The sequence below is a fragment of the Lontra canadensis genome, unplaced genomic scaffold (assembly GCF_010015895.1).
Source record: "Lontra canadensis isolate GAN:19392208 unplaced genomic scaffold, GSC_riverotter_1.0 scaffold250, whole genome shotgun sequence".
In the NCBI taxonomy this organism is placed as follows: Eukaryota; Metazoa; Chordata; class Mammalia; order Carnivora; family Mustelidae; genus Lontra; species Lontra canadensis.
In genome coordinates, this window is record NW_022631244.1 from 148,271 (window position 1) to 170,722 (window position 22,452).

Here is a 22,452-nt window from a genome sequence, read left to right on the forward strand (position 1 = left end):
GGTCACAATACAAAAATGCCTCACTTTTTGAATACACCTATTAGTAAGCACTGAAATTTCTAGCTGTTTGTGTCAAGCACTTCATGTCAGGTTTCTGAAGTAATTATCTTCCGACTTTTTGTAGATAAAGAAACACAACCAGAAGCGGTTTGCCTAAGGCCATACAGCCTGCATAAGGGACAGTATAATTTTAGAGTTTCTCCTGTTATGCTACCAAAACCTTAAGCCAAGATTTTTATTCATTTAGGACTAATTTATGTCTAAGAATCTATTTATAATAGCTAAAGATTGGAACCATATACTTATTAACACATTTTAGGTTTGACACTGTTTTGTAAGCTGCCAGTTCTTAGACAAAACTATGAATTTTATGTAGTGTGTATGAATATAGTCAAGAATACAAATAACTGATTCTTAATACATGCTGTTGTTTTAGAATTCTTATCAGGAGGGTGAAACTGTAAAAGTATATAATTCTTGAAATATTTCTAAGTTTTATGTATCAAAATATATTTTAATAAACTTATTTTGCTATTTTATGTGCATTGAGTGGCTTAATAAGGTGCTCAAACTCAGGGGTAGTAGCTCTGGAATTTTCATATGGGTAACGGGAATTATCTAAACGTTTTTTTAAGACTTAAAATGTTGTAGAGCTTAGTACTAGAGTATTAAATTCTGGAAATTAATCACTACTTTCACCAATGAAAAAGCACTTGATTATATTCTTTTTACTTTTCCCTTATATCTTGATTTAAAACAAATGACCATACTAGAGTTTCACATCTTGCTTTATTTAAGTCCATGCTCATGTATTTACATATTTAATGACTGTGTTATAATACAAACCATCTTTGTTGGATCTTTTAATACCTAAACAATGGCTGATTATTGAGCTAATAACTTTTAGTTCTAATTCCTTAGGATCAGTATCCCAAAATCAAATAGCTAGGGCAAAGACTTGATTCAATACCAGAATTCCTCTTGAAAACCAAGTGGTTGCCAACTTCAGTTACAGTGTAACACCAAGCTAATGCAGAAAAGAAAAAGCCCTGGCAGATGGATAGGCAAACAATTCCCATTTATACTAAGAAAGTTAACCCCTACATACTTTTTTTTTTTTAATAAAGCAATAATAATGGGTATTTATTCCTTTTTCACTGATGAGTATCTTATTCATGTTCAGATACTGCCTGTTTGTTTGCTGGCTGGCCCTCTTGCAAGTTTTAAACACACTGAGTTAGAAAAGCATATAAAATTTTTAAATTTTCATCTTGCAGAATTCAGAACTGTTTAAAAAATGTTCCCATTGTTTGGGTAATAAATACAGTGACTGTCCAAACTGTTATAGTAAATTAAATAGAATACCTTAAGAATTTATTCATTAGTAGTTGGTAGGCTTTTCCACTGTAGATTAGGGATCCATGATGGTATACTGCATCTTGAGTAACATGATGTAGTTTAGAACTTACTGTTCATGAACGAACATTTAACTCTGTTGGTAGTAACTTTGGAGTAAGGGCAAATCATCTAGCACTCCCAAGCATCTTATTTTCTCCAAAGTCTGCTGCTTACAAAACTGTCAGATTTTTAGTAACCTAGAAGCACGTATATAGAATATTTTTAAAAATATTTTATTTGAGAGACAGAGGACACAAGCTGGGGAGAGTCAGAGGGAGAAGCAGATTCCTTGCTGAGTGAGCAGAACCTGATACAGGGCTCAATCCTAGGGTCCTGGGATAATGACCCAAGCCAAAGGCAGATGCTTAACCAACTGAGCCACTCAGGTGTCCCTAGAATATTTTATTAGACTATTTAACCTATCTCCTAATAGCATAAACTAGAAACCAGTTAGTTATATGATCCAGTTTAGGAATATATATTTTACATAATTTATAGTCCTTTACAAATAGAAAATCAATAATACAATATGCTCAATCTACGCTGATTCAATTTAAGGAATCCTGGCTATAAATAAATTCAACAAAGTCCTTTAGATGCGATTTGTTTTGGGTTTACTGCAACACTTTTTGTTATATTGTATGTCTTGTAAATTCCAATAAGTCTGTCTGAAATCTCAAACATGTTATTTCGAAGAGAAATTATTATGAACTGGGCATTTTTTGTTTGTTCCTAAAGAGAGAAAAAAATGGAAGTATTAGTAACAAGTAAATCCTAACAAACATCTAACTTACTTGAAATGTTTTTGCTGGGCAATAAATTCAACATTAGTTTGATAATTAAGATGAAGAGGAATGATAGCATGTGTAATTTATGACACAGCATTTGAGAGGAATTTGGGTATTTTGGGCTGCATGGTTGCCTAGAAGCTTCTAGTGGGGGGGAAAAAAAAAATCTAAGGAGACCAGGGATTCTAGTTGGGTTTCTGCTACTAATTTACATTACTTGTCCAAATTAGAAATATTTAGTTCAAATAAAGGACTTGGTCTCTCAGATACTACAGGACACAGTGTTAAGAGTATAGGGGAAAAGCTCAAAAGAAGTAAGTCCGTAAATTCCATGTAAATAAATTCCTATAAAATTCTCAGAATGAAAACCTCTAAATGATTACTTACATATATATAAAATGCGACAATGGACACATTTTTAAAATCAAGGGCCGCATCAATCTCATCCATGAAGTACAGAGGAGTAGGTTTGTAGTGGTGAAGAGCAAATACTAAAGCCAATGAACTAAGTGTTTTCTCTCCTCCTGAAAGATTGAAGATCTTCTTCCAACTTTTCTTAGGTGGTCGAACACTGTATTAAGAAAATCTCTTATTAGATAACTTGCAAAAGCTGAAGATTTCATGATTTGTTTGCTTTAAAACTGGCTTCTACTATCTTTCTGGGGATCTCTAATTTGATTTTCACAGATTTAAACTTTTTTGAAGTTATTTTGTAAAAATGTTATTGGAGAACGAACACATAAGAACACCTACCAAAATTTTAAGATTTAAACAGCAAGACAGTAAACACTTCTTGCTATTCTTCTGTTTCCAGTGCATTTTTTTTTTGCTTTGCAACTTTAAATCCTAATGTTAAACTGAAATGGCTCAAAAATTTAAAAAGATGAACTAGACAAATATAGTGTAAAATTAAGTATTTGTTTGCTGCTTGCCCGGAATTTATGTTGTAAATTGCCAACATGTAAACAAATTAGTACTCACCATCAAACAAAACAAGCTGGAGATCTAAACTACACATCCCACCCTTAAAAAAATACTGACAGTTTGGAGAATACATAGAGATATGTAACAAGAGGATCCAAAACTCAGTATAATTACAAACCTGAACATGATTCCTTCAGAGAAAGGATCCAAGCTGTCTACAAGCTCCAGTTCAGCATCACCTCCCAAAGTTAGCATTTGGTAATTTTCCTTTAATTTATTTGTTATTATATAAAAACCTGCCATGAATTCATTAAGCCTTTGTTTCCGTAGATCTTCATATGCCTGTCTAAACTTATCTCTTTCGCAAGTAATTTTGTCCAATTCTGCTACCCGCTGTAAATATAATTCTTCCTATGAAAAAAAATCAAAAACATCTATTCAGTTACTCTTCTGAAATGAGAGTTAAAACTGCTAATTATACAAATTAAAATTAACAATTTAGGTTAAGGATTAAAGAATTTCTGACTAAGTCATTAACAGTTTATTCATACCTTCTTTTTATACTCTGCAATGGCACCAAGGTTTGGTTTCATTTCATGACACTGGGCTTCTAAAAGTGCAATTTGATTTGTTATAGAATCTGGGTTCTTGATTGCTTCAAGATCCTCTGGGGTTAAAACTGCAATCTCTTCAAGAGGACTGTCTTCTATGGGATGCAATGATATTTTTGAAATCTAAAATTTCAATTTAGATGAGCGTTAGGGAAGGCACAGAACTGTAACTGTTTAAAAAAAAAATCCAATCACTATATGACAAATTACTTCTCTATTAAATATATACTAAGGATTTATGGCAATTATTTTTCCAAGGACAAGAAGAAAAATATTACAGTGTTCCAAAATATTCACGCAGCCTTTTGTTAAATCTCTGAATCAGCCCTAGGGTGAAAATACTGACTAGTGGAACCATTACACAGATTTTTCTATATATAGAAATTACTATATATTGTTCATTACATCCCCTATAAACCTAAGAAATGATTATCTCTGGGGATTAAGAATCACAACATCTCAAAAATACAAAATAGAAACAAGAAACACAACTCTTCCATAAAGGATCTTTAAAAGTGACATTTAACTAAATGGTAACCATCTTACCTCTTTTTGCCAATATTTTATTTTCGAATTATGTTCAGCAATGTGACCATCTATTTGTTCAAGTTTCAACTTAATACTAAGTGCATCTTTTTGAAGAGCATGTTCATTTTCTTGAATTATTTTTAGTTCTTGAAGTAGATTACGATGTTCTCTTTGGATCTCCGGTAAGGACCCCTAAAAAACAAGAACAGCTACTATGGATAATGACCTTCCCAAATGGAAAGAAAGAACAGGTATTTTTACATTACAGAGATGAAGAAATTAGCAATCTCTCCCTATGCCACTTCCATTTTAAAAGTTTATTTATGGAAAAGTTACAATACTCTATTTTTTATTGTACAAATAAATGTTAGTTATAGCTACAAAAGTTTTAAGCTATTGAGTCTACTATGTCAAGGTACTGATGTCATATATCCAAATCTTTAAATTGCTTCCAATACGATGCACTCCCATCTCCAAGTCTTACCTCTGCAGCATTTGTGTTCTTTACGACCTCTGCCGCTTTGTCCTCAAGACTTTTTAGTTCTGCTGTTAAATCATCTACTTCTTTCTCAGTGTCTTTTATTTCTCTCTCTGTGCGAAAGACGGAGTCTTGTGCTTTTTTAAGATTTCTAAACAAGCAAAATGATACATTAAAAATGTGCTAACATGGGATATATTATCCTGCTTATGAGAGTTTACCAGAAAACTTCATGACATTGAGAGATTTTACTATCACAGATTTTAAAATTTATGATTTTTGAACCACCCTTGATATGGTTTGTTATACATACACTTCTGGGATGTTGTATATTTTATTAAACTCTGAATATAAATTAATGAAACCTAAACCTAAATGTCTGTTGTATTATTATATTATTGTCATTTTCTTATCTGATTGGAGATCCTTAAATCCCTACACTCATGAAGTTATACCTTCCAATAGATAATACCTTCTAGTTAGGGCAACGCGTGTTTCCCGAGAAGGGGAACAAGGACTTTTTTCTCCCTTAATAAAAGTTACTTCTACTTTGACCAATGTGTTTAGACAAACTTTTGCTCCTAAGAAACAAATGGCTTATTAGTGCTTTATCTACCTTTGAGCCAAAGACACTGGAGTAATTTAACTAGACAAAATTGTAACAAATTATTAAGATAAAAAAGTTATTTACATTTTAACATTTTATAAACATATTTAAGCTTTATCTAGAAACACCAATACTCTGAAAATTGATTTAAAAACAAGACCTATGAATGGTTAAGACAATGGAGTAATCTAATTAATCATAAACTAAGTTATCAAGACAATTTTGCTAATTCTCCTAGATCAAGATCTATTTAATAACCATCGAACTACTCTATGCCAGAGAAATAAAACAGATTTTTAGGTGCACACAAGTGGAGAATTACAGAACTATACTTTGCCAAGGCATATATCTGTTCACCACTTAAAACACACATCCTCCTCACAATGGTCATCATAAATGTTTATAGGTTTCCCTTTACTAAAGTCCTATTAGATAAAAACATGTTAGATAGGGTTAATAAGTAATAGCATGCTTTCCATGCTTTTCCAACATGGAAGCAGGAAGAAAACTGGTTAGGGTTAGCATACATACTCTACCTGTCAGCAGTCTTGATTGCTACTTGGGCTTTAGTAATAGCAGAAGCACATTCATCTAATTGCTTATTTATTTTATCAAGTTTGTCTTGTTGGGCCTTGAGTTTATGGTTATTGATTTCTACGATAATATTGTGTAATCTTTTAACCTCAGCTTCTACTTTTCCAGCTCTCTCAGCCACGTTGTCATATTCTGAAATAAAAAGAAGAGCTCAATTCACGTTTCTAGGTTCACACACTATCACTTACTAGATGTAAATTTTGTCAGTCATATGACTTAACCTGATGCACGCAAAATTTTAGACATTTGGGGAAAAGTGTATCTCAAAAAACCCAGAACACACTATGTCAAAACAAATGGTATTATAACCGCACATGGTTAAATTCTCTGGCTTAGCCATAGCATAAGCCACTCATTTCTTCTTCTTTTTAAAAAATTAATTAATTAATTATTTATTTAATTTGAGAGACAGAGATCACAGGTAGGCAGAGAGAGAGAGAGGGGGAAGCAGGCCTCCCGCTGAGCAGAGAGCCCGACGCGGGGCTTGATCCCAGGACCCCGGGATCACGACCTGAGCCAAAGGCAGAGGCTTTAACCCACTCAGCCACCCAGGCACCCCAAGCCACTCATTTCTTAATGGCTTCATGCGCTCAGGCTCTTTTCAAAAATCTTTGCAACTTTTTCTTAGGTACTTCCTTGATTATTGTTCTCAATGATTTTTACCCTCAGACTATGTGCCTATTAACTTGCCTGTGGTAAAACCACCACCACCACCACCACCACCACCACCACCACCACCACCACCACACACACACACAAACTGTGGTTATTCTATTTTGTTAACCTAACTTAAAGTTCTCCTTCACATGTTACAACAAAGTAGGGGAGAGAGAGTAACTGGCACTTTTCTCTGTGGCACAGAAAACTAAAAGTTACATTTCCCAGATTCCCTCCTACCTAGGGTTCAGACATAATTTGGAAGGCATACATGATGACATGTTTCTACTGGCAAGCAGGCATAGAGAAATTTGCATTTTCTCAGTGGCATTAGAAGTTCTGGTATGCAGTCAAAAGCTCTGTGAGTACTGTCAGGCAGTAGCACTAACGTGGACAGTGGAAATTACAGTAAGTGCAACGGGCTTCTGTTGTTGGTAGTTGCAGGATCACTATACCAGTTTGAGAGCAGATGTTCCAACTGTGTAAGAGGCAGTATAGATCATTTGATGGTTCTTTAGAATAGCTCTAGAAATGATTCTTCATTGTTCAACCTAAAATTTCCTTTAGTCATCCCTAGGATTCTGTAAACAATCCAGTGCTCTCAAACAAACGCATGCACTATATAAATTCCAATTACACTAGCCAAAGTTGATTCTATTCTCCATTTTTTTTTCTCTAAGAGAGCATGCTCATATACATGGTAGGGGTTGGAGGAAGGCCACAGGGCAGCAGTAGAGCAGTGGCAGAGGGACAGAATCTCAAGCAGGTTCCACGCCCAGCACAGAGCCTGACACAGGGCTCAATTGTACTACCCTGACATCATGACCTGAGCCAAAATCAAGAGGTGGATGTTTAACTAACTGAGCCACCCCAGCGCCCATGATGCATGAATTCTAATCACTATACAATAGAAGAAGAATGAAAGGTGACAAAAAGGTGAAGAGTTCAAGCTACTAAGAATACTTACAGGGGCGCCTGGGTGGCTCAGTTGGTTGAGCTTCTACCTTCGGCTCAGGTCATGATCCCAGGGTGTGGGGATCTAGCCCCATGTTGGGCTCCCCTTCTCCCACTCCCTTTGCCCACCACCCCCCGACTTGTGCTTGCTCTCTCGCAAATAAAATCTTAAAAGAAAAAAAAAAACCCAAAAACCAAAAAACGAAACTTGCATCAAACAGTGAGCTAACTTATAGAGAGTCCCATAAAGCTCCTATAGGAGGTATATATGGGCATCTGGCAGATGCCCATATGAGAACAAGATTGGATGAGGATTTAATGACTGCTTCTCCTCCACTGTCTCTTCTCTGTTCGATACATTGGAATTCCAACAAATCTCCGAATCTTACAATTTTACCATTTCTCCTATGTTTTTGTTCTACATTGCCAGAGAATTCTTTCAGCCCATCTATTTTTTTTTTAAGCTTGAAAGCAAGCAAGCGGGGGAGAGGCAAAGGGACAGGTAGAGAATCTTGAGCAGACTCCATGTCCAGCAGGGAGCTTGATCTCATGACCCAGATATCATGACCTGAGCCAAAATCAAGAGTTGGAAGCTTAACTGAGCCATCCAGGTACCCCTCAGCCCATCTATTGAATTTAATTCTAACACTCATTTTTTTACATTTCTGAAATCACCAGTTGGCTCCTAAAACAGTAACTTCTGCCTTTTTTTGGTTTTCTGTATCCCCCTTTTATCCTAAGGATATACACATTGAAAATATACACACATTTAAAAGTTCTATATTGCCAACACTAGTAATCCCCCTAGTACTCTATTGAATGAATGATTTTGCTTACAGTGTCAACATTCTCTTAAGTCAAAATTCCATTAGGCTGCCTGCATGCTCTGCTCACCAGCTACTAGGGGGGCTGGCAACATAATTTATACTTGGGGGATGGGTCAGAATGTCCCTGGAAAGGTTCCAACTTTTAGAACATTTTCTTCCTAGTTTTCAAGTTATCTACTATGCATTTCTTCTTCTTGTTTAAAAAATATCTATAGTAGTAGGGCACCTGGGTGGCTCAGTGGGTTAAAGCCTCTGCCTTCGGCTCAGGGTGATCTCAGGGTCCTGGGATCAAGCCCCGCATTGGGATCTCTGCTCAGCAGGGAGCATGCTTCCCCCTCTCTCTGCTTACCTCTCTGCCTACTTGGGATCTGTCAAATAAATAAATAAAATCTTAAAAAAAAAAAAATCTATAGTAGCATGTCTATTAGAAGTAGGAGGAAAAAAACTGGCATATATAATCCATAATTTTGAAGTCATTATTCTATAACCACCTTGCTCCCTTTATTCTCTAGACATTACTTTTAAAATTTTAAATTAATATAAAATGAAATATTTAATTTTAAAGATATGCTTACAGAAATGGGTCCTTTAGAATAAACATTAACATAATCTATTGATAATATCCAGTATTTCCATGAGAAGAGCTATATATGTATATACGGCCCTTATTAAAGTCAAGGCTTCCTTTTCAAACAAGAATGAAATACAGATTCTTTGTGAAAGTGTTGTTATAAATGACACATATACATTTTTCGTCTCTCAATTGACAATTGCGTACCAAGAAAGCAATCAAAAAATACTGTGCTATTTGTGGGGAAAGAGGAGCGTGGGTTAAGTTAATGTGTCCACAATAAGAAAATATAGATCCAAAAGAAATGCAAGGGAAAAAAAAACCCTGGTCACATAATGCCACTTCCCTGTACATCACTCTCCAGTGGCTATTTTTCTTGGAGACCTGGCCTATACTGCCCTATATTATCTGGATTCTTCCTTTACTTTAGTCATTCTGGCTTCATTGTGTTCCAAGAGACTCCCCATACTCTTGCCTCAGGGCCTTTGTACTTACTCCTCTATGATCTTGGAATGCTTTTTCCAAGTATCACATGGTTAGCACTCCTACTTCTGTTTGGTCTCTGCTCAAGTATCTCTAATAGAGGTCCATCTAGCCACTGTGTCTGATTCTCATCCCCTGCCCTGTTAACCCGTTTTATTATCACTTAGCACCACCCAATATAAAATGTAGTATGTTTAGCTTCCTCTCTGATGTGTGAGGTTCTTAAATAGAGGGGCTTCATTTTATTCAATGCTCAATCACCAGCACCTAAAACAAACCTGGCCATGGCCAGTACCAGATGCTGAGTATCTTAATATTAAAAATTCACACAAAAATGCAGGATCAAAAAAATAAAAAATTCACACAAAAATGCAGGATCACAAAAATAAAAAAGTTAATATGGGTAACTGCTAAATATTCAGTGTGCATAGTGGACATGTCTACTTAACATATTTTTACCTCTTTTTTTTTTGCAAGAAAACTGTCCTAATTTGGAGCCTTTGGATAATCACTATTTGTCCTCCTGGGCTCATGAACGGAACCATAACAGGGGTCTTTCTTGAGGATGTGACAAAAGGCTTACAGTGTGTGCTAAAGACTCTAGCTAAAATATTTTAAGTCAGGAAGGGGTCTGTCATCATAACCCATCATGCCTTCCTCACATAATAAGATGCACATCTATGTTTGATTGAAGCAAACATGGAAAGGGAAGCAGGGCTGCTCAAGTACATAATCAGTAAATTTCAATTTCAAAGACAATTCTGGCTATAAGCCCATGAATTTCCTTTCTTGATTTATGATATTGATGGTACACTTACATGTACACAAGAAGAAAAAGTTCTAGAAAAAAACAAAACAAACCATGTTTTCTAAGTTTTCAAAGACTGTTTTTCTTCATGTGTGTACCACTTATTTCCTGCATGCTTTTGTTTAAATGATACTGTTTCCTAAATCTATAAAATAACTACTATTTTAAAGGGTAACTGTTAAAGATCATTAAAGACTATAAATAAAGGAAGGAGAGATTCCTTTAGCTCTGGAATCAACTAGAATTTCTGTGTGAGGCCTTTAGGGGAGACAATCCAATTGGAGGAGAGGACTGGAGGCTATCCTGAAGCTGCTTTTATTTATTTATTTTTAAAGATTTTATTTGTTTACTTGACAGACAGAGATCATGAGCAGGCAGAGAGAGAGGAAGGGAAACAGGCTCCCCGCTGAGCAGAGAGCCCGATGTGGGGTTCGATCCCAGGACCCAGAGATCATCACCTGAGCTGAAAGCAGAGGCTTAACCACTGAGCCACCTAGGCACCTCCTGAAGCTGCTTTTAGAAACCATATAAAACCAAGAAAAAGGGGTGTCTGGGTGGCTCAGTGGATTAAAGCCTCTGCCTTCGGCTCAGGTCATGATTCCAGGGTTCTGGGATCGAGCCCCACATCAGGCTCTCTGCTTGGCAGGGAGCCTGCCTGCTTCCTTCCTCCCTCTCTGCCTGCCTCTCTGCCTACTTGTGATCTCTGTCAAAGAAATAAATAAAATCTTTAAAAAAAAAAAAAAAAAAAGCATGTTATCTCTCTTAAAGAATGTCATGGGGCAGGGCACCTGGGTGAATGACCAGCTCTTAGTTTCCACTTAGGGCTCTGGCTCCAAACTCAGAGCAGAGTTTGCTTACAGATTCTCTCTCCCTCTCCTCCCACCCCCAGCTTGCTCTATCTCTAAAATAAATCAATCTTAAAAAAAAAAAAAAAAAAAAAATGCCATGGGGCTTTAGTAGGACTACAGAAGCCTCCGAAAGCCATCTCATTGTACTCCCTTAGAAATCTAGAAGAACTGCTTGCAGGAAAAGGCACTCAGATTAACAAGGAAGGGAGTAGGAAAATGTAAAGGTGCTAAACAGAGGGGCATCTTGATCCAAGGTACAGAGACCAAGAAAGGGGAGGTAACCTGGAAATGGGAATGATAGGAAAGAGGCAGTTAAAAGTCTGCTTTGGGGACACCTGGATGTCTCAGTGGGTTAAGCGTTTGCCTTCAGCTCAGGTCACAATCCCAGTTCTGGCTTTGAATCCCACATGGGGCTCTTTGCTCAGCAGGGAGAGCCTGCCTCTCTCTCCCTCCCCATGGCTTGCGCTCGCTCTCTTTCTCTCTCTGGGCCAAATATATTAAGTATAAGATTAAGAGCATGGGTTCTGGAATCAGACTGCCTTGGTCCTCAATTCCTCTATCACCACATGCTGTATGACCTTAGGCAAATTATATAAACGATTCTGGGGTGCCTAGGTGCGTCACTTGGTTAAGTGACTGCCTTCAGCTCAGGTCATGATCCTGAAGTCCCAGGATGGAGTCCCACATCAGGCTCCCTGCTTGGCAGGGAGTCTGCTTCTCCCTCTGAACCCTCCCTCTTCTCATGCTCACTCTCTCTGTCAAATAAATAAATAAAATCTTAAAAGAAAAACAAAACCCCAAAAAACAAAAACCAACCATAAACCATTCTGTGCTTAAGTTTTCTTATCAAATGAATTACTTAATAGTACTTAGTTTATAACCTTTTAAGAACAAAATAATAGAAACCATGAAACAGAGACGTGACTTGCACAGAAGTATGTGACTGCTATTTTTATTCTATAAACTGCTACATTAAATACTTCAAACATTAAAAGCTTATTTTTAACAATCTTAAAAAAAAAAAAAAGCACGTATGAGTAAGCATGTATCTTTAAACATACCTGTTTTGAAAACACTAACATTTTCTTCTAGTAATTTCTGCTTTTTTTTGTCAGGGGCTGTAGCAAGTACATTAGCTTCAAGTTCCTTAACTTGGACATTCAAATATTCTTCTTGCTCTGATAAACGCTACAGAAATGTTTTAACATTATGTCACTATTTTAACTAATAATATTTGCCTTAAATACTTTAAAAGAAATAAAGACACTTAAAATCTTTAAGAAAATACTAACAGTAAAAGGGCAGAAAACATGAACAATTAATATAAAACATGAAAATGGCAAACACAGGAAATTTGTAATTCATCAAAAACGAGTTAAAATGCCATTTTTTGGGTGCAGATTAGCAAACTTAAAATATACTGAAAACTACACCTAGTGTTCAGACTTGGAAAAACAATTACCTGTATGTTACTAAAAGTTAAATGAATCAGAACCATCTTTTTGAGAACAATTTTACATTATACAATAATGCCTGAAACACTGTACCCATAGTGGGTAATAATTTTAGGAATCTAACCTAATAGTTGGATGAATGTATAAAGATATACCTAAAAAGGGTTATTTATTTTGAAGATTTTAAGTAATCGTTAGACCCAACCTGGGGCTTGAACTCACAACCCTGAGATCAAGAGTCTCAGGCTCCACAGACTGAGCCAGCCAGGTGCACCTGACAAGGGTATTTGAAACACAGCAATATTCATGACATGGAAAAGCATTTATCAAATTGTGATACAAACGAAATGCTCAAATGCAGCTGTAAACAAAGTAAATTCACACTGGTTTGGAAAGAAAACCACAATTTACTATGAAAAGTTAGTATGACTCATTAAAAATCTATGCATATATCCATATCAACCATAAACAAACACAAAGACTAAATATTTATATTAAAAAGTTGAAGGATATACATAAAAATTAAGGGTGATAATCTGGGTATTTTCTGCAAACCACTTTTTTTTTTTTCAATAGTGGGTATGCTCTGCTTTTCATAATTAAAAAGCACTCTTCTTTGAAAAGAGAATGAACATAAAGGCTCACATAGATGTTAAAGGAAGACTCCATTAAGTATAAATGAAAGCCAAGAATAGCTGTGGTTAGAGCAAAACTGCAACAGAGCATTTATCCATTAGTACTAAGGGAAATGAAATCAAGACACAGGATTTCCATCTAGAGACCCACTCTCCTCCCTTATATTCTAAAATTATAAGCAAACAACGAAATGCTTCTGCCAAATGTTACTGAATTCCAAGAGTTTTAGCTAATATTGACAAAAGAGTACCTGGATGCTTGCAGTAAATTTTTCTAGTGTATTCCTCATTTCTTGCTCATTATGCCTTAACTTAACTACTGCTTCTTCCAGTTGCACTTTTTGCTCCTGGATTTGCATTGCTTTTTGAGAATCTCTCTGCAACTGGGATTCCATCCTATTTACCTACAAAGAATACCAGAGAAATAAGTTTACTCCATGAGTCACTTCGGATTAGCAGCCAAATCAACCAATGAATGAAGAAAACTGAAACTTGTGATTTTAAAGACTAGAATAAAACCAAAAATCCAGTTCCAATTCACAATCCTAAAGCTTAGGAGATGGTCGAACTGATTTGTGCATCACATTTTAAGTGCTGTATAGTTACCTATTACACCATGAAAATTTTTAAGTGGAAGCATAGCAACTATTTCAAAATATGAGAAAAACAAACAAATAAAACACACAAAAACCCCAAGACACACCTTTTTGGAAAAAGTTCAGTATCCAGGACATTGAAGTATATGTTTTTAAGGAATAAAAAAGTATAGTGTTCCAAGGGGATGATGGAACACGGAAGTTTTTTCTAGACATTTTAACATTCTCATATACTTCTGGTCATGTTAAAATATTCTGAAATAAAATTTGAAAATATGCATCAGAAGTCTTTGCTATACTTAAATTTTTTTGAAATAGAAAAAACAATTACACACTGCAACAATAATTATATGTGGAAAAACATTAAATGTCAAATGATGAGTGGTTAAATTATGAAATATCCATATGATCCAAATGTAATACTAGAAAGATACATATGTGGAGCATATATTTTCTAATTAACATGTTTTATTTTTAGAGCTTTAGAGGGTTTTATATTTTAAAAAATTCCCAAAGCTTATGTCATTTATACAAAATTCAATCTGTTAACTTAAAATTTGAGTATGCTTAGGCTGAATTTTATAGTATGTATGTTACATATCAATAAGCTTAAATAAAGGTTTGACTATAATTTTATATATGCTGACCTCTTCTTCCGAGATTTCAACAACAACTGATGAACCCATCCTTCCTTTCATTACTTTGCTTCCACCACCAGTCATTGTACCTATAGAACAGAAGTCAGACTTAGTTGTCTCCCCCAACAAGATTAAATAAACTCAATGCCAGGAAAAAAAAATGTTTATTACCTGACTGTTCTATGATTTGCCCCTGTAATGTCACCACTCTCCATCTTCTATCTTTTTGATATGCTACTCTTGTGGCTTGGTCTAAATTGTCAGCAACTAAGGTATCCCGTAAAGCAAAGTAAAAAGCCTGGCGAATTTTCTCATCTTTTACTTTTACTAAATCAAATAACCGAGGAGTATTTTCAGGAGTTTGAATTTTGGTCATTTTATTTGCCCACACGGTCATCTAAAAGTTAAAAAAAAAAAAAAAGTATCATTTCAGGTATCATTTATGTAAATAATATACATACATGTGTATCAGGTAAGATCATGTACACAAGGTTCTGAATATCTGCATAACTGAGTATTATTCTACTATTATTGGAAGAGTTACTGTAAAATTCTATTCACAGATGATATATAAAATCTTATGGAATATACACACACAAAACTATTAAACCTAGTATTTTAGCAAATCAATATACAAAAATTAGTTGTATTTCTATACACCAGTAATAACCTAAAAATGAGATTAAAAAATTCCATTTATAAGGTCATATTAAATAAGAGAGAAAACCTCCAAAACAGGAATTTAACAAAAGAAACAAAGAAAAACCGTATAGTAAAGGCTATAAAATATTATGGTATAGATTCAGTCCTAAAAAAAATGGAAGACATCCCCAGCTCCTGGACTGTTAAGGTTTAAAATTATTAAGATGGCAATACTACACAAATTGATATACAGATTCAATGCAACCTGCATCAAAATCCCAGTTACCTTCTCCTCCCCCACCCTGAAACTGACAAAATTCATATGGAAATTACAGGGACTCAGAATAGCCAAAACAATCTTGATATCAAAGAACAAAATTCGGGGTGCCTGGGAGGCTCAGTCGGTTAAGAATCCGACTCTTGATATCAGGGTTGTGAGTTCCAGCCTTGCACTGGGCTCCACGCTGGAGGTGGAGCCTACTTAAGAAAGAAACAAAGGGGCGTCTGGGTGGCTCAGTTGGTTGAGTGACTGCCTTCGGCTCAGGTCATGATCCCGGAGTCCTGGGATCGAGTCCCACATCAGGCTCCCAGCTCCGTAGGGAGTCTGCTTCTCCCTCTGACCTCCCCTCTCATGCTCTCTCTCTCTCAAATAAATAAATAAAATCTTAAAAAAAGAAAGAAAGAAAGAAACAAAGGAACAAAATTAGAGGACTCCGGATTTCAAACTTTTTTACAAAACTATAGTAATTAAGACAGTGTGGTCCTAATGCAAGGACAGACTTACAGATAAATGTAGAGTCCAAAAATAAACCCTTACATTTATGGTCAGTTGATTTTTGACAAGGATGTCAAGTAAATTCAATGGGGAAAGAATAGTCTTTCCAACAAATGGTGCTGGAACAACTGGACATCCACATACAAGAGTAGAGTTAGACCCTTTAACACAGTATTATAAAATTAACATGGATAAAAAACCTAAATGTAAAAACTAAAGCTACAAAACTCACAGAAGAAAACAGAAGGTCAACCACCATGCCCTTGGATTATGTAGTAGTTTTAGATATGACACACAAAACACAAGAAACCATATTAAAAATTTATCAAAATTTGGGGCGCCTGGGTGGCTCAGTGGGTTAATGCCTCTGCCTTCAGCTCAGGTCATGATCCCAGGGTTCTGGGATCGAGCACCGCATTGGGTTCTCTGCTCAGCAGGGAGCCTGCTTCCCTTCTGCCTGCCTCTCTGCCTACTTGTGATCTCTGTCAAATAAATAAATAAAATCTTAAAAAAAAATTATCAAAATTTTTAAAAACTATGCTTCAGAAGAAACCATCAAGAAAGTGAAGACAGGGGTGCCTGGGTGGCTCAGTGGGTTAAGCCGCTGCCTTTGGCTCAGGTCATGATCTCAGAGTCCTGGGATTGAGCCCCACATCGGGCTCTCTGCCTGCCTCTCTACCTGCTTGTGATCTCTCTGTCAAATAAATAAAATCTTTAAAAAAAAAAAAAAAAAAAAAGAAAGTGAAGACAACCTATAGAACGGGAGAAAACCTTTGCAAATCACACATCTGACAAGAGATTTGGACCCAAAATACAGAAAAAGACTCTTACTACTTAGTAAGACAAATATACCAGTGAACAAATGGGCAAAGGACTTGAATCGTTCTCCAAAGAACATAAATAAGCACATGAAAAAATATTCAACATTAAGCATTCAGGAAATACAAATCAAAACCACAAAGAGAGGGGTGACTGGGTGGCGCAGTCAGTTAAGTGTTCAGTTCTTGCTCTCAGTTCAGGTTTTGATCTCTGAGTCGGGAGTTCAAGCCCCATGTTTGGGCTTCACACAGGGTATGGAGACTATTAAATAAACTGAAAGCTTTACACATTATGGATAGTACATGGTACAGCAGCAGTGGGAAAATGTCAGTTCCTCAAAAAGTTAAACAGTTAACAAATAACCCAGCAATTCTAATCCTAGGTATTTACCAAAGAGAGCTAACAACATGGGTCTGCAAAAAAGTCTGCATATGAACGTTCATGGCAGCATTACCCATACAGTCAAAACATGGAAAAAACACAAATGTTCATCATTGATGAATGGATAAACAAAAGGTGGAACATCCACAGACTAGAACAGCTTGGCAATAAAAAGGAACGAACTGTTGATGTATCCTACAACATGGATAAATTCTGAAAACCTAAACTAAACCACACACAAAAACCTATATATCGAATGATTCCATTTATACAAAACGCCCAGAACAGGTAAATAAAAAAGCAGATTTTAAGTTTTGGGGGTGGGGAACTACGAATGAGTAGATTTTTTTTTGGAGAGAGGAAAATATCCTGGAATTAGTGGTCATGGTTTAACAACCTTGTAAGTATAAGAAAACCCACTGAACTCTATACTTTAAAATGGTAAATTTTATGATATGTGAATTTTATCTCCATAAAAGGTTTTTGGTTTTGTTTTTTTTAAAGTAGTTACTGACAATGGAAGTTAAAAAGAGCTACCAGTCACTCTAATATTGGAATATATATTCCTTCAGGGGAGGCATTACAAGGTTTTTTCCTATAACCATATGTTCCTAGGGCCTAAAATAATCCTCAAAACATATCAGGTGTTCACTAAATAACTATAAAGAAAACTAGGGTTCAAAAACAAAAAAGTAGTTTTCACTTTAAAATTAAATTACAGGTAATTATAGGTAGCTTATTATGAATACCCACCTTATCCAAACCTATAAAGGTTGCAACTCCAATATTTTGTCTTTTAAGGAAGTTCACACAATCCTGGGCTGTATCAATAGAATCAACAACAATGTAGTCTAATGCATGACAACAGGAGGAAATAGCAACATCATATTTTTCATCAATTGCTCCTAAATCCCCCTAATAATTAAAAGGAAGGGAAAAAAAAATCAATGCATAATCAGTAAGAAATTAGGCACAGGATCATCACAATTTCTACAGACCTTTCATTACTTTTACGTGAAAAACTACTTATGTATGGTATAAATAATATAAAAAGGTTACACAATGAAAAATATGTGTTCTTCTCAACCTTCCCCTTCTGCAAAATCAATGATTAGTTTTTAATGTACCTTCAAAAAAATTTAGATATGCAGAATTTGAATTTTTAATGAACGCAAATGAGAACTGTTTATTGCATGAAAATAATGTGAAGATTTTAAAATCTTTCAACCTTAAAAGTACTATGGCATAAGCAAAATTCTAAAAATCTAAAAATTCAAAAAAAAAATAAAAATTTTAATTACTGAAAGCCAGCTAAGATTATTTAAGTCCTGATGAAACACATTTGTCTACATATCTATTAATCAGCCATTAAGCAGCATCATTAAGCAGCATCCACAGACTAGATTTTTCCATGAGAGCAAAAGAATAGAATCAGATTATCTCCCAACAAAATAAGGTGGAAGTCACCTGACATAAAGACATGGAAGTAACCACGGTGGGTAATTTTCATTTGCCCTCATCAATCATTCTTTTTCTGCTTCCTTCTCTGCAAGGTTGACTCAGGAACTACACTAATTGGTACCCTTAGTTCTCTAGCTTTAGAGAATGGGAGGTTATCAGCTCGAGATGGCATGGTAGAGATGAAAGGGGATGAAATATTTCCCCCTTTCCCTCCTGTCAGCCTCTAGCCATGACTACAGTTCCCTTCCCTCTTCAAGTTCAGGGGCAGTAATGGTCTCTCCACTACTGCTAGTCTTGGGTTTCTATATTACCCCTTGTTGATTTCCCTACATTCTAGCCACAACCTTCAGTAAAATGGTATAAAACACAAAATTTATCAAATTCTTGTTTTTTTAAAAAAAGAATGAAGTGGTTTTGTTACATTTCCTTATCCCAACCACCTAGTTTTTTCCTTGGTTAAGAAAATGATAGTTATCTGAAACTAAAAAAGAAAACTTATTTTTAATCCATACCCATAACCCATGAGATAATCCATACTACAAAGAATTTTATCAAGCCTGAAGAGCAAAATGTTTAAAAATCACTGTCTTTTAAAACTAAAATAAATGTTATTTCATGTACAATAACTTAGTATTACAGTTCTTTAAGTCAAAGGAAGAAAATTATTTACAATGTCTTTAAGAAAAATATATAGTCATTGCCAAATAAATCTACTTTACCAATCTTCCATATATTCCTGGAATCCTGCCAGATTTCTTTTCTTGAATTATTGCATCAAGGACTTTCCCCCTACTTCGATTCATTGCTAAGGAACTCTTTGCTTCTTCAACTTTTTGAAAGAGATCACGAACCAAACTTTTTAATTTTATTTCTTCTTGTGTAAGTTTTTGAAGTTCTTTTTCTTTCTAAAAGTGTAAAGAAAATGAATCCTAGAAGCACATGCCTAACCATAGCACAGAATTAGTTGCAATGCCTCATAAAAAAAAGGAAAGACCAATAAGAAACACTTGAACCAGAACTAAACTTCCATCTTGCAACCGTGGAGGCTAGGTTTGAAAATATGGATGAGTTTTCTATTTTAAAGGAACATAAAATTATTTGAGTCAATAATAAGGAACATAAGTGTAGTATGGTTCTGGTAGTACACTGACTGACAGAATGAGTTGAGCTATGGCTGTGGAAATCCCAGCTTGGCACCACATAGCTATGCAAAAGTGTGTCTTAATTCTTTAACATTTTAAAAAATGATTTTATATATTTGAGAGTGAGAGAGAAACCATGAGAAAGGGGAAGGTCAGAGGGAGAGGCAGACTCCCCGCTGAGCAGACAGATCAATATGGGACACAGTCCTGGAATTCCAGGATCATGACCTGAGCTGAAGGCAGACTTAACCGACTGAGCCACCCAGGTACCCCAGTGTATCTTAATTCTTAATGGCCACACTAATTAAAAATGGACCTTGGTATAGGACCCAGAAAACAGGTTAGTGGACAGGACTATGGTTATACTGTGCTTTGCATTCTAAATAATGACAGATATTTATATTTATTACACATGTATTTTTTTTCTTTTTTAAACCATAGCCCTTTAAAAAAAGATTATTTTAGAGAGGGAGAACATGTTCCCATGAATGGTGGGGTTGGAGGGGGGGTAGGACAGAGGGAGAGAATCTTCAAGCAGACTGCCGGCTGAGTGTGGATCTCCCCCTCCCACTTGGGGTTCTATGCCATGATCCATGAGATCACAACTGAGCTGAAACCAAGAGTTGGATGCCCAACTGACTGAGCTGACCCAACTGCCCCCAAAATGCAGTTTTGAAAGGGAACATGGTAAATGAATAATACTACTGCTATACAAAAATGCCAGGCTGCCAACAAGAGGAACCATACACATGGATACAAAACCCCAAACTCTATTTCACAATCTCTTAAGTTAGAGGAGCCACTTTTTTCCTGACATTCTCCCTATCTCCCGGCTTTAAAATATTACCTCTATTATTAGTCATGGTATCAAGTAAAAGCTCAAGTTACAAATATAATTTATCCCCAAATAAAATGAATCACCAACAAGACAGAAGTGGTCACTGGATATAATTCTACATTTTAATTTTAACTGGCCATGAAATTCCCTGATGACCAAATGGTGTACATTTACTAAAATAAAAAGGTTTTCAGTATAATTTAACTTCAAACAGCATTTTCTATTGCCATCTTACCCAATGAAGGTCTCCAAATTAAAGCTGTGAAATTCCTTAGAGACCTAATTCAGTCAAGGATAAGGAGGGGAACCTAATAAAGAGCTAAGTTAGATATCTTAATTTGTTTAAAACAGTATGCAGTCCCAACAATGACAACAACAAAACTATATCCTTAAATTCAAAATCAGAAAAAATATACTAAAATATATGTAAGAATGAATATAGAAACCATCTATTTAGGTTTTTCATTTACCCCTGCATAAGTTGTCTACATTTAAATGTAGGGAAACACAAACTTCCTTTTACTTCTGTGGGAAATAATGGTGGCAGTGGCAGTGTTATCTACTGTTTGACACTTCTGGGGAGAATATAGTTCCTTGATAGACTCAATTCACAACTAACTCCATTCTTTTGGGGAAGATTACACTAAATGAAAAAAGTAAATCTAAATGTATCAGTCACTTCAGATGTTTAAATTAGAAAAAATATATATAATGTATGAATTGATAACAAGGGTTGATAAATATTTCAGATGAAATACAGAAGCGAAGATTTACCTCCTTTAATTCCAGTTCAGACTGAGGGAGTCTTGCTTCAATTTCTCTGATTGCAGATTTCCTCTCTTTGAGAGTCTCAGAAGCTGTAATTAGAGCTTCTTTGGCCTTACTTAATTGAGACACTGCAGTATTATGACGACTGAGATAGATATCAAGTTCTGATTGGGCAACATCCATCTTTGAACGTGCTTCATTTACCAATTTGCTGAAACCCATAAGTTCTTTCTCTCGACTCTGTTAAAATATGATGGACTCCATTAAATCTGAAATACATTTTCAAAGCTAAGCTGAAATGGAAACTATACATGTTGACTTCACCTTTAGAGATTCTATAAACATAATACAAAAAAATAATTTTTACAATTGGAATTAGACTAGTAGTTTTTGCCTAGTGGCCAATGTTCACTATACATAAAGTTTCTTCCCAACTAATTTCACAAGGGCTTAATGGACTAGATGTAAATATGCTCATTTTGGAGATTAAAACAACAAAAAAAGAGTGGTCCAAAGAAAAACCCAAGTCTAAACTCTAGATCCATGGTCTTTCTACACTACTTTATCTGAAATGGTAAGGTATAAGGACTACTGAGCAGAAAGTTTCCTCAAGTATATTTATATTGAGAATCTTTGTAAATTTTAGAGGGTAGGCCGGGTAATCCTCAATACCAGTTATTATTTGACAAGTGAGCAGAAATTATGGGCTACTATAATTGACTGTGTAGAAATCTATATATTAGAATAATGGCAAATGAAAGGCCCTTACAAAAGCTCAATCCTTCCCTTTCACACATAAGGGAATAGGCCCAGGACCAGGGGTTATGTGCAAGGTCATCAGATCAGTTTAAATGTTTGATGGTGAAAATCATGAACACTAACATATACACACACTGCTCATGATGTTCTAGGCCTATCCTGAATGTTATATGAATTCTTTAACATAATGATTTTATGAGGTACTATCAATGCTCATTTTGAGGAAAATGAGGTCAGTTTAAATACTTTGCTCCCAGTCATACAATCAGTCTTAAATGGTAGAACCTCTGTTTTCAGCTACTTTATTATGTTGAGGAATGAAGAAACTTGGATGTATGTCCTGGCTTTGTTATTAACCCAGGGTGCCAAGACATAGAGAAATACTCAATATGCACTAGATGAGCAAATGTGAAAATCTGTATCCATAGCGTATTATATCATAAAAGCTACTGCATTATCTATTGCCAT

The 22,452-nt window shown here is 35.5% G+C and overlaps 1 protein-coding gene across 3 annotated transcripts in view; it reads right to left on the bottom strand.

Moving 5' to 3' along the window:
• Positions 1-1,780: 1,780 nt before the first annotated feature.
• LOC116862513 (structural maintenance of chromosomes protein 4) overlaps positions 1,781-22,452 on the bottom strand; it is a 39,606-nt gene continuing 18,934 nt past the window's right edge. For all 3 annotated transcript variants that reach the window (XM_032849842.1, XM_032849841.1, XM_032849843.1), the window contains 14 exons: positions 21,232-21,465; positions 19,197-19,382; positions 17,770-17,931; positions 14,571-14,796; positions 14,409-14,488; positions 13,417-13,569; positions 12,138-12,264; positions 5,871-6,060; positions 4,734-4,878; positions 4,268-4,441; positions 3,662-3,844; positions 3,289-3,521; positions 2,574-2,757; positions 1,781-2,130 (listed from right to left, as the gene is read on the bottom strand). In XM_032849842.1, the coding sequence (XP_032705733.1) occupies positions 1,978-2,130; positions 2,574-2,757; positions 3,289-3,521; positions 3,662-3,844; positions 4,268-4,441; positions 4,734-4,878; positions 5,871-6,060; positions 12,138-12,264; positions 13,417-13,569; positions 14,409-14,488; positions 14,571-14,796; positions 17,770-17,931; positions 19,197-19,382; positions 21,232-21,465 (2,430 nt within the window). In that variant the 3' untranslated portion in view covers positions 1,781-1,977. The remainder of the gene's footprint in view (positions 2,131-2,573; positions 2,758-3,288; positions 3,522-3,661; positions 3,845-4,267; positions 4,442-4,733; positions 4,879-5,870; positions 6,061-12,137; positions 12,265-13,416; positions 13,570-14,408; positions 14,489-14,570; positions 14,797-17,769; positions 17,932-19,196; positions 19,383-21,231; positions 21,466-22,452) is intronic.